Source organism: Rosa rugosa, chromosome 3 (genome assembly GCF_958449725.1).
Source record: "Rosa rugosa chromosome 3, drRosRugo1.1, whole genome shotgun sequence".
NCBI lineage: Eukaryota > Viridiplantae > Streptophyta > Magnoliopsida > Rosales > Rosaceae > Rosa > Rosa rugosa.
The window spans coordinates 45,940,551-45,952,698 of record NC_084822.1 but is presented as its reverse complement, the minus strand read 5'-3'; the positions used below and the strand labels follow the sequence as shown (position 1 = coordinate 45,952,698).

Sequence of the window (12,148 nt, the reverse complement as noted above, 5' to 3'; positions counted from 1 at the left end):
AGTCTCATTCTATTCTATATTTCCAATGTGGGATACAATACATATATTGCTTCTCTTGAAGTCTCTTGGAGAGCATGGGAGGGTGGCCTCCTAGCAAGGTACCGGCCGACCTCCACCATAGCGAGGTAGCTCGAGTGTCGGATTACCAGATGCATGTCGTAGGCGGGATTAGTCATGTAGCGGGGCCCACCTAAGAGGTCGTTGCTTATGCTTGGCGGTATGTGGTATAAGTGATATTAACAAGTCCCCCAAGTCCCCGAGTAAGAGGCGCTTCTTGGTTGGGGAGTTTAAATATGATGCCGCCAAGTATGAGTGATGACCTTGTTGAACGCCATACCCATATTAGTCCCCCAACTCCGTAAGTAAGAAAGGACTCTACGGGTATGTTGGTGCCCCGGGGCCCTTATCAAGCTAGTACCTGCAAATAAGATGAGTGCACACAAAACATATTGATTGTGCTAAGGGCAATCTAAGTGACATTTGAGTCAAATGCATTGAGGTGCATGAATGTTTATGTGAGATGCATGTTACACATGGTGTGGATGCTCATATTATGTAATGTTGACATACGACGTATAAGTCAAAAATGTATGTGGTTGTGATAGCATACAAAGTGCATATGATGCAAAGATGTGTGATGAACACGATGACACTTAATGATATGTAATGTTGTATGCACGTGATACATATGTGTTGGGATCGGGAGTGTTATTACTCGCCGAGTCCCCCAAGTCACGTAGTTAGTAAAATCGAAGTTTGGACTTGAGTTCGCTCGTGTTCAGCGGGTGATAGATTTTGTGAGTTTTGTCCTATGGTCTTATTAATGGGATGTAAAAGAAATTTAATTGTTGCGAGCAACAATAGGCGAAAAAATTTCAATATTTCAATTAATAGACCGTAGCACGAAAAGTATGAGCGTGAAGCTCAATGATAGTCCCGGTCGGGAACTACCTCTACTTGTGATAAGTGGTATAAATAAGTCCCCCAAGTGTAGAGAACGCTCGGGAGGTGGGATGACTCAAAAGCAAGGGATTGGACCTTGGCTTACCCCTTGGGGGTATCTCGCTCGGGGCAAGGATTATAATGCAAGGGACTGGACCTTGGCTTATGTAAGGGAGCTACCCTCTAGTGATCCTGTTAGGATACCTCGCTCGAGTAGAGGATTTATGAGGGCCTGTGGGCCTCGTGTACTCGGTGGAGTAGATAGGCTTCGGGCCTCTTGTACCGGTTGAGGTGAATGAGGGTTTGAGCCTCGTGTACCCGGTGGGGTAGATGAGGGCTTGAGCCTCCTTAACCCAATGAGGTTGAATGAGGGCCGGTAGGCCTCCTTTACCCGATGGCGTGGCCCCGGGTAGAATGATGGCATTAGCCTCGTAACCCCGTTGGGGTGTCCGGTGACTTTGGCGTCCAGTACCCGGTGGCGTGGCCCCGGGTAGAATGAGGGATTGTGCCTCATAACCCCGTTGGAGGTACCAGGTGGGTTTGGCCTCCGGTACCCTATGGCGTGGCCCCGGGTAGAATGAGGGATTGTGCCTCGTAACCCCGTTGGGGTACCTCACATGGTTGGAGGATTTTATGCAAGGATTTGACCTTGATTTACCCCTTGGGGGTACCGCGCTCCGGGCGAGGAGTTTAAGTGCCGCACGTAACATGTTGTTTAGTGTCACATGTATATATGTAGCAATTTTAATTGTTTGCAATTAAATTAAAGCATGACATTTGTGAGGGAGTTTTTTGCGTTTTAGATCTTTTGCAGCAGGGCCCTCTTGATTAAGCGAGACTAGGCCCAAGATTGATCAAAGGTTGGACCTGAGAACAACCTCGTTGTGACCAGCTAGATGATAACGACAGTGATTGCACTAGATAATAACAGCAGTGATTGGATTGGATGATAACAGCAGCGATTGGATTAGATTTCACGAGAACATAACTTACAGGTAGATGTGGTGTGGGAGCTAGATGCCTGGGAGTTTAGTAGAGAGAGAGAGTTCCAGCAATGACATGATTTCTGGGTTTTGGGTTAAGGTTGATTGGGAGGAATTGATGGCTAGGGATTCAGAGATAGAGCTTGATCTCTTGCTTGATGTTTCTCGGTTGTTGTGGCTTGGTTTCCAACGGCAGTGAACCCGCCTTTTATAGCGAAGGTAGGCGAAGAAGATCGGTGATAAGGACCAAGGGTTCTGAGGGAGTATTCTCAATATTGGGAAGATGATTCCCAAGCTTTCAAGTTTTGTTTTCCCCATGGAACTAAATGGGTGAAAGCATGTTCAGGCTATGAGGGTGAAGGTCGGTGGTGTAAGCATAGGGTGCTGAAGATCCCAGATTTTGTGCTGCTGTGATCTTTGAGGGATCCTAATCCCTTATTTCCTGCTATTGTAAATTGAAATCACAAAGTTTGAGGGCTATTGGAAATTGAAATGGGATTGTTGGGTATATGAATCAAAAAGCCTCTCCATGGATTCTGGGTTCTTGCCAAAAATGGTGAAGCATCAATCCCAACAGCAATTTTGGATAGAACGACATTTTGGTTTGGGAAGAAGATGGTTTCAACTGGCTTGGGCTAGAGGCTGATGTAATGGGCTTTTGGTAAGGAGGTAATTCTAATGGGCTTTGAGTTTTGTTGGGCCTGTTTTCATCTCTCTACTAGCCCATGTTAAGATTTTGGTCCATCAAGCGTGAATTTTGGTTCCCAAGTCCAAAATTATCTATGAGCCTTATCGTAACAATGGGCCTCACAGGATCCATTACCTTCCACACCACATCCCGCCTTATAAGCCCCAAACGTAGCTTGGGCCTACGTGTATTGCGTGGTAATTAAGCGTGTCGGCTGCTTTCAAGAGGCACATTAGTTGTTTGAGAATTTGGGCTTGTTGTATTTCTTGCTAACTAGAAGGCTTCCTTTTGGCATGAAATGGGCTTGTTTGAAGGCCCAACTAGGTTATGAGGTTGATGACTCACCTTCTTCACGTGTCACTTATTAAATTTGAACTCGTGGAAATTTGGGTGTCAACAACATTAATAAATAGGCATAATGAATATGCTATTGAAAGTATCAAATGTTGTAGGCATATGCTTAGATTATAGAAATCGTTATTGAAGCATGTAAAGCATTTGTATTAGCTCAAATTTAAAAGTGTGAATGAGAACTTATCTTTTGCTGATTGGAGAAGTTGAAAATTAGGATTGATCCGAATACCAAATCATGTTGGAGTTGTCCAACCTCATGGTACCTGATGGCTCCCTGGAGGCTTGGGAAGGTGAGGGAAGCTCATGGTACCCGATGGCTCCTTGGAGGCTTGGGAAGGTGAGGGGAGCTCATGTACCCGGAAGCTCATGGTACCCGATGGCTCCTTGGAGGCTTGGGAAGGTGAGGGAAGCTCATGTACCCGATGGCTCCTTGGAGGCTTGGGAAGGCGAGGGGAGCTCATGTACCCGGAAGTCATGGTACCCGATGGCTCCTTGGAGGCTTGGGAAGGTGAGGGGAGCTCATGTACCAGGAAGCTCATGGTACCCGATGGCTCCTTGGAGGCTTGGGAATGTGAGGGGAGCTCATGTACCCGGAAGCTCATGGTATCCGATGGCTCCTTGGAGGCTTGGGAAGGTGAGGGATGCTCATGTACCCGATGGCTCCTTGGAGGCTTGGGAAGGTGAGGGAAGCTCATGTATCCGGAAGCTCATGGTACCCGATGACTCCTTGGAGGCTTGGGAAGGTGAGGGGAGCTCATGTACCCGGAAGCTCATGGTACCCGATGGCTCCTTGGAGGCTTAGGAAGGTGAGGGGAGCTCATGGTACCCAATGGCTCATTGGAGGCTTGGGAAGGTGAGGGAAGCTCATGGTACCCGATGGCTCCTTGGAGGCTTGGGAAGGTGAGGGGAGCTCATGTACCTGGAAGCTCATGTACCCGATGGCTCCTTGGTGGCTTGGGAAGGTGAGGGAAGCTCATGGTACCCGATGGCTCCTTGGAGGCTTGGGAAGGTGAGGGAAGCTCATGTACCCGGAAGCTCATGGTACCCGATGGCTCCTTGGAGGCTTGGGAAGGTGAGGGGAGCTCAAGTACCCGGAAGCTCATGTACCCGATGGCTCCTTGGAGGCTTGGGAAGGTGAGGGAAGCTCATGGTACCCGATGACTCCTTGGAAGCTTGGGAAGGTGAGGGGAGCTCATGTACCCAGAAGCTCATGGTACCCGATGGCTCCTTGGAGGCTTGGGAAGGTGAGGGGAGCTCATGTACCCAGAAGCTCATGGTACCTGATGGCTCCTTGGAGGCTTGGGAAGGTGAGGGGAGCTCATGTACCCGGAAGCTCATGGTACCCGATGGCTCCTTGGAGGCTTGAGAAGGTGAGGGAAGCTCATGTATCCGGAAGCTCATGGTACCCGATGGCTCCTTGGAGGCTTGGGAAGGTGAGGGGAGCTCATGTACCCGGAAGCTCATGGTACCCGATGACTCCTTGGAGGCTTGGGTACCCGGAAGCTCATGGTACCCGATGACTCCTTGGAGGCTTGGGAAGGTGAGGGAAGCTCATGTACCCGGAAGCTCATGGTACCCGATGGCTCCTTGGAGGCTTGGGAAGGTGAGGGGAGCTCATGTACCCGGAAGCTCATGGTACCCAATGGCTACTTGGAGGCTTGGGAAGGTGAGGGAAGCTCATGTATCCGGAAGCTCCTTGGAGGCTTGGGTGAGGAAGGTGAGGGGTGTTTGCGTATACCCGGATGACTCATGTACCCGGATGGCTCCTCAGAGGCTTGGGTGAGGAAGGTGAGGTGTCCTGCGTGTACCCGGATGGCTCATGTACCCGGATGGCTCCTTGGAGGCTTGGGTGAGGAAGGTGAGGTGTCTTGCGTGTACCCGAATGTCTCATGTACCCGGATGGCTCTTGGTACCCGGATGGCTCATGTACTCGGATGGCTCCTTAGAGGCTTGGGTGAGGAAGGTGAGGGGTGTCCTGCGTGTTCCCGGATGGCTCCTTGGAGGGTTGGGTGAGGAAAGTGAGGGGTGTCCTGCGTGTACCCGGATGACTCATGTTCCCGGATGGCTCCTTGGAGGCTTGGGTGAGGAAGGTGAGGGGTGTCTCGCATGTACCCGTTGACTCGTGCTACCCGTACATGACCCTTGCTCAAGCTGCGGGGTGTCTTGCACATACATGATTGGTGGTACCCGTACATGACCTTTGCTCAAGGTCGGAGGCTCGTACCCTAACTCCTAGGGGCCCTCCTTCTAGCGCCAATGTTTCTGTGTGAGAATACGGAACGGCAACTAAGTGTGGATCATGATGGGGAGAGAGAGAGAGAGACACACAAACATGTATAGTGGTTCACCTTGCCCTTGAGGCAAGGCTACGTCCACTTAGATATTTCTACTATGAATGAGACCAAGTAGCCTTTGTTGTGATACAAGTATGGGGATCATGGATCCCTCCTCTCTAAGAAGGGGAGGACTTCCTCTTATAGCTAAAGGAAGTCCCATTCTATTATATATTTCCAATGTGGGATACAATACATATATTGCTTCTCTTGAAGCCTCTTGGAGAGCATGGGAGGGTGACCTCCTAGCAAGGTACCGACCGACCTCCACCATAGCGAGGTAGCTCGGGTGTCGGACTACCGGATGCATGTCGTAGGCTGGATTAGCCATGCCGCGGGGCCCACCTAAGAGGTCGTTGCTTATGCTTGGCGGTATGTGGTATAAGTGATATCAACATATTATATTAAAAAAAAAATTACATTATATTATCCCAATAAAATAGTTTTATTAAAAATTAGCACGTAATCGGATGAATGTTGAAAATTATCTAAACTTTTTTTTTAATTAAATTAGTAGTTTCTTGGTGCATGATAATATCAATTTGATAATTTTGAACTTTTATTCGTATTGGGATCATATAATGTAATTTTATTAATTAAAAGGCGGAAGCCATAAATTTCCACTCTAAAAAAAATCTTTTTTTTAAATATTTATTCTTAATTAGAAAAAATAAAATATTATTATTATGAATTGACCATATTATCCCTCATGTACAAGGCGCATGCCTCATAATTGGAAGGAAAACATTAGAATTAACGGAGATGTTGTAAATTGGCAATTTTCGTCAAGTTCAGGAGGCTAATTTTCGCAATTGCAAGTTCGGAGTGTAAATTGACAATTATAACTAAATTTACGGGGTATTTTGGCAATTAAACCTAAAAATTAACAACACTAGGTATACATTATAAAGTGTGAATAATTCTTCTTCCTATACAAAGTTGAAGCAAATTATGGAAGTGGTATTCTTTGCAGCAATAACAGTATTGATGTTCATAATACTAGAAGCACAGGAAGTCTTTCTAGTAGGAGAGGACTATGGTTGGACTGTGGTTGGACCATACCTCCTTTATCAGACTTCTACATAGTTTGGGACTTTGGGCTAAGCAATATGCTACTGGAGATGTATTAGTTACAAAACTCTGTGAGTTATACGCTTACTAATTGAACAAAAAAGAAAAAAACACTTAGTCCAACCAATTCATTCCGATTATTTAGTCTTTAAATAATTTTTTCTTGTTAGTGAAAGAAAAGTTATTACACACATTTCATTTATTTTGAAGAAACCAATTTGTATATTAACTCATTTCCACAAATTTCTACAAAAGAAATTAAAAAACCGATGTGGCTAGACTCAACCAGAAAGACTATGAAAATTGTACTGTTAGTAATAGATATCGTTCGAAGTTTGGACAATCTATGATACAATTGAAACACGTATACCAATATTGTTTTAGTAGCGCCTTTCTAGCCCTTTGCAACAAAGGGCAAAAGTTTTATGTTTCTATCGAATGTTATCCACAAACTTATGTTCACTTTTTCAACAAGAAGAAGAGGTTTCATTAATCTCATAACTAGAACATCACATACAATAATTTCTCATACTTGCACACTGTATCACTGATTAAGTAGTTTAAAAACAACTAATATCATCTACTAGAACATTGACGCCTACAAGACTATGAGTTTATGACTAGTACTTCTCTTACATAAAATTAAAATTAGTTGTAACAAAAATGATTCAAAACCAAGAAGCAACAAAACAAGACCCAGAATTTCAAATTGAACAAAAAAGAAGAAGCTAAGATTCAATAATTTCTCTAAAATATAAATCGAAAAAGAAACAAAAACTTTTGAATTGAAATATTCGAAGAAGGACAAAAAGATAAATTCACAAAATAAAAGAAAAAGAAAAGAAATTTAACAAAAAAAATAAAGGGTCTTACTAAATGTATCCAGCAAATTTCTTAGTATACCCAGCTGTGAAAATGTACTCATTAATTTCCAACTTTACCCTTATTTAAACCTAGCACTCACTCATGGTGCTTACCGACTGCCGCCAATCGACCAACTTCAACTCATCATCCTCTCTCTCTATATGTATATATATATATGGCCGAAACATAAAACTTTTGGACAAATGTGTGTATGTAATGTGAACCAATTTATATATATATATATATATATATATATATATATATATGTGGCCGTTTCACTATGACCTCGTTTGGATGCAGAAAAGAAAAGAAGAACTATAAATGAAAAAACCAAAATATTTAAGGGTTAAAACCGAAGGAAATAATGGGCAAAGGGCATCAGTGTAAATCTGCAAAGATATAAACAGGGAAAGCTGCAGCCACAACAGAAGGCCTCAAAACCCTTCGACGGAGTTCCTAGGCTAGTTGGCTGCTTTGGGTTCTAAATTTTCCGAAAGATCCAATCTTTTTTCGTATTTTTTTTTGTATAGAATTGATGTGTGATCTTCTTTTCCTTTCTTCTGGGATCGAAAGGGTTTTGCAAAGGTGTTGTTTTGGGTCACTGGAATTGTGTAATCGCTGATGATGAGAAGCGTTGAGGCCATGAACCAACGACGCCGTTTTTGCGCAATTGTGTGGATTTCCTCCCACAATCGGTTATCGTTGGCGTGAGGAATGTGCCAAAATGCTAATCTGAGGCCTTCTTTCATTTCTTTTTCCCCTTTCAGTTCTAATGAGTTATTTGGTTCCTCAGAATTGCACAAAAATAAAGAAAAGATAAGATCTTTTTTTTTCTCATTAGTAAATTGCAGATAAAGCTACAAATTTATGCACTGAATTCACGTGAATTGAGCTCCAGAAGGCTTTGAATACCATCATAACCCAATTCTGATAATAACTTGGCCAAATACATATAGGGTTGGGCAGGCAATTTTTCAATGCATATGGCAATGACACCATTGGACCTTTCAATTTCTTTAGTGTAGAATCTTCTGTAGACTTGAACACCATCTTCAATGGTTTTCACACCAGGGAGACCTTTCTCTAGGCTCTCTGCCTTCAGCATATCAGAGAACGAATCATACGATCGGACTTCCTTAACCTCGACAATCAGGCATTTGTTGAAGAGGATCAGTGCTCCTGATCCGATTCGACTATAGTTACCAACGTTGCACCTTCCTTCGACTGTCTTTAGGCCGTCTTTGATTTGTGTGAAAAAGGGCTCCTGAACATGGAGTTCAAAGTCCACAGACTTGAGAGTGTCTAGTAATTGTGAACTCTGATCCCAACTATGTGTCCCTGAAAATGCATTAGAATTGATGGATTCATATAGGGCTAGTGCTAGTTGCTTGTATAAAGGATATGGGGGTTCTCCCTCTGTAGAATTGGTGCCTATTTTCGGGTTGTTGAGGAGGCAGAAGTCAGTGGGCAAGGCTAGATCGATAACCAGGGTACCCTTTATGTGAGATTCAAGGGTGAACTTCAACAGCTCTTCCATGCACTCTTTCACATTGGGTTCAACCATTTTTATTGCTGGGTTACAAATGTGAAAAAGCTCAATACAGAGGTATACATACAACCCTAACACCAATCAAATACCATAACTAACCCCAACTTTTAATTACTAAACTAACCTTGATTCTCTAACACAGATGGCACACACATGTTGTGCAATATTTAGACGATGATTGTTCTCTCTGCAGCAGAATTAGTATGAATCAGTAGGTACATCCGTACATGCATGAACTCTGTGTTTGTTTCTGATCGAAACTTAATAAACTTTGATGAGTGATATGAACTCTTACTATCCTGGATGTTATTTCAATCAGTTGGGGGGGTGGACTTGTACTTGATGTTGAATCTTTAAATCAAATGTTCAGTTGTTTGTTAGTACTGATATAAGTTGGAAGGGTAAGTAGACTTGTTGAAAGAAGGGTAGGTGTTGTCTGGTTTGACTTACAGGTTAGAGTTCGAGAAGTTGATAGAAGTATCTTTATGTAGGATTACAATCAAATGATCTTACCCTTGTAGCTCAAGCTCTGGTACTCTTTTTAGGATCAGCTACATCCGGAGTAATCTGGGAGAGGTTCTTTTGCTTGCTATATTCATGTCACTTGGCTACCTGGGTATTTTAGCTGCGGTGGTGCCAACATTCTGATAAAGGGTTAGTGATGCATGGTCCGGGTGGAGGCGGCGGTCCAGGAGGAGGAGGGCCTGGTGGAGGGGGAGGACCGGGTGGTTGGGGTGGAGGTCCAGGACCGGGAGGGCCGGGAGGACCAGGCTGGGGTCCAGGTCCCGGAGGACCAGGTTGGGGTCCAGGTCCTGGAGGACCGTGGGGTCCTGGGCCTCCGGGACCTGGCGGACCTTGGGGTCCGGGATTTGGCGGGGGGTGGTGGGGCGGACCTGGTGGCTTCTTTGGTGGGTTTGGCAATGGCATATGTGAGATGATATCTTCTTGGTAAGTATGAATAATGTTTGTGTTTCTTGTGATATGTTTTTGTTACTGCTGGCAATGTGTCAAGTACATTAGACTGAAAACTGAATTGTGTTGTTATTGGCGGAATTGCAGCTTCTACTGCTTGTGTTGCTGTTGTTTGCTAGATGAATGCTTTGGTGGACCTCGTGGCGGATATGGACCTCCTGGAGGACCTCCTCCTCCATTCTGATACAGTTTGTTTTACTACTGAGGTTGGCTGCATCTGTATTTCAATGTAGTACCTAATAATTGAGAGCTCTATATATTATTAGTCATGCAAGTTACAAAGTCTCATGGACACAGCTTATTAAGACCACGCTGCATTTTGAGTCTTGTTAATGTCAACTTATTATTACCATATTGCATTTCGAGTCTTGTTAATGTAGAGTTTAATGATGAAAGTTGGATTGTGAGCTTTATGCTGAGTTATTCAGTTACACTGTTTCGAGAACCCTTGTTGTTTACTTCCAAATTGAAATGAAACACTTATTCATCCCTATAATCAATCCTTTGAGAAATGATTTGATTATTCAATGAGCACCTGGAGAATGATCTTATATTGAGCTATGCAAGTACCAAATTTTGAAGACTAATACACGCACTACAAAATCTACTTCCCTTTCTGTCAAAGCAATCATAATTTGGAAATGAATCAAGTCCAATTACAATTTGATTGCTATTTACAGTATAGTATATTCTTTTCTTTCTTTGACTCTGCATAATGTTTGCATATGTACAATACTGGTAAGTAAAATGAGACCCCATTGTCGGTGCTTCAGACTCATGAGGATCGAAGTCGACTGCCTATAAGTTATAGTTTCCAACCATTTACAGAAAACTTTGGCCAAGAAGTATACATCTACAGTGTAAGGCAAACAAAAAGCCTGACCAATAATACTATTAAGGGTTAATATATACTTTCTGCAATGTTTAGATGATAATTGTTCTCTTGCTGCAGAATTAGTATGATCAGTAGGTTGATGCATGAACCCTGTGTTTGTTTCTGATCGAAACTTAATAAACTGTCAGTCCATTGATAGAGCAATTTGGGCCTAGTCCACTCCCAATAAACTTCGATGAGATCCGAACTCTAACTATCCTGGAAGTTATTTCAATCAGTTGGGGGGTGGACCTGTACTTCTTGTTAAATTAAAAGACTCATTTATCAAGTGTTCAGTTGTTTGTAGTAGTGATAGAAGTTGGAATGGTAAGTAGACTTGTAGAAAGAAGGATAGGTGTCTGGTTTGACTTACTGGTTTGAGTTTGAGAAGTTGGTTGAAGTGTCTTCATGTAGTCCTAGCTGGGATTACATCAAATGCTTCAAGGGTAAGCAAGCTCAAGCTTTTGTACTCTTATTAGGATCAGCTACATCTATAGTACTCTTAGAAAAGTTCCTTTGCTTCCCACGCTCATTACACTTAGCTGCCTGTGTTTGCTAGCTGCGGTGGTGCCAACATTGAGATAAAGGGTCAGTGATGGATGGCGGAGGTGGAGGTGGAGGTGGCGGTCCAGGAGGAGGAGGGCCTGGTGGATGGGGTGGAGGGGGAGGACCGGGTGGTTGGGGCGGAGGGCATGGAGGGGGAGGGCCGGGTGGTTGGGGCGGAGGTCCTGGAGGGGGTGGTCCTGGTGGATGGGGCCATGGGCCAGGAGGACCGGGAGGCTGGGGTCCAGGTCCTGGAGGACCATGGGGTCCTAGTCCGGGAGGACCTTGGGGTCCTGGGCCTGGCGGACCTTGGGGTCCGGGATTTGGCGGGGGATGGTGGGGCGGACCTGGTGGTTTCTTTGGTGGGTTTGGCAATGGCATATGTGAGATGATATCTTCTTGGTATGAGTTTTGGTGTTTCAGTATTTCTTGTGATTTGTTTTTGTTACTGCTTGCAATGTGTCGAGTTTATTAGGCTGAAAACTGAATTGTGTTGTTATTGGCGAAACTGTAGCTTCTACTGCTTGTGCTGCTGTTGTTTGCTAGATGAATGCTTCGGTGGACCTCGTGGCGGATATGGACCTCCTCCTCGTTTTTGAATTCTGATACAGTTTGTTTTACTACTATACAAAGGGTGTCTGCATCTGTATTTCAATATAATCACCTAATAATTGAGAGTTCTATATATCACTAGTCATGCTTGCACAGCTCACAGCTAGATGATGTTATTACCACATTGCATTCCATTCTTGTTAATGGGAGTTTAGTGAAGAAAGTTGTATTGATTGCTTTATGTTAACCTTGTTATTCAGTTACACCGCCGAGAACCCTTGTTGTTTACTTCCAAATTGAAATGAAAGACACTTATTCATCCCTGTAATCGATCCTTTGAGAAATGATTTGATTGTTCAATGAGCTCCTGGAGAATGATCTTATCTTGAGCTATGCAAGTACCAAATTTTGAGGACTGATAGA

At 43.9% G+C, this 12,148-nt stretch overlaps 2 protein-coding genes across 4 annotated transcripts; one reads left to right on the top strand and one right to left on the bottom strand.

The window, feature by feature from the left end:
• Nucleotides 1-7,689: 7,689 nt before the first annotated feature.
• LOC133738165 (uncharacterized) lies at nt 7,690-9,048 on the bottom strand. Its single transcript, XM_062165619.1, has 2 exons — nt 8,909-9,048; nt 7,690-8,807 (listed from the first exon to the last, which is right to left on the bottom strand). Exons 1-2 carry the CDS (start codon nt 8,937-8,939, stop codon nt 8,101-8,103), a joined length of 738 nt encoding a protein of 245 aa, XP_062021603.1. The 5' UTR covers nt 8,940-9,048; the 3' UTR covers nt 7,690-8,100.
• Nucleotides 8,827-12,088, top strand: LOC133738166 (glycine-rich protein 5-like). Of its 3 annotated transcripts, none has more exons than XR_009860002.1 (4): nt 8,827-8,841; nt 9,276-9,732; nt 9,844-11,575; nt 11,688-12,088. XR_009860002.1 is itself a non-coding variant. In XM_062165620.1 (2 exons), exons 1-2 carry the CDS (start codon nt 11,226-11,228, stop codon nt 11,770-11,772), a joined length of 435 nt encoding a protein of 144 aa, XP_062021604.1. In that variant the 5' UTR covers nt 11,211-11,225; the 3' UTR covers nt 11,773-12,088. The 3 variants fall into 3 exon arrangements, 1 of the variants encoding a protein (XP_062021604.1); XR_009860001.1 differs by having other exon boundaries at nt 8,927-9,732; XM_062165620.1 differs by lacking the exons at nt 8,827-8,841; nt 9,276-9,732 and having other exon boundaries at nt 11,211-11,575.
• Nucleotides 12,089-12,148: the final 60 nt, after the last annotated feature.

Bases quoted from the DNA above. Each gene is read 5' to 3' on its own strand.
- LOC133738165 (XM_062165619.1), bottom strand. From the start codon at position 8,939: ATGTGTGTGCCATCTGTGTTAGAGAATCAAG. The intron at 8,808-8,908 runs GTTAGTTTAGTA...TTTGTAACCCAG, and splicing joins ATCTGTGTTAGAGAATCAAG to CAATAAAAATGGTTGAACCC.
- LOC133738166 (XM_062165620.1), top strand. From the start codon at position 11,226: ATGGATGGCGGAGGTGGAGGTGGAGGTGGCGGTCCAGGAGGAGGAGGG. The intron at 11,576-11,687 runs GTATGAGTTTTG...GCGAAACTGTAG, and splicing joins TGTGAGATGATATCTTCTTG to CTTCTACTGCTTGTGCTGCT.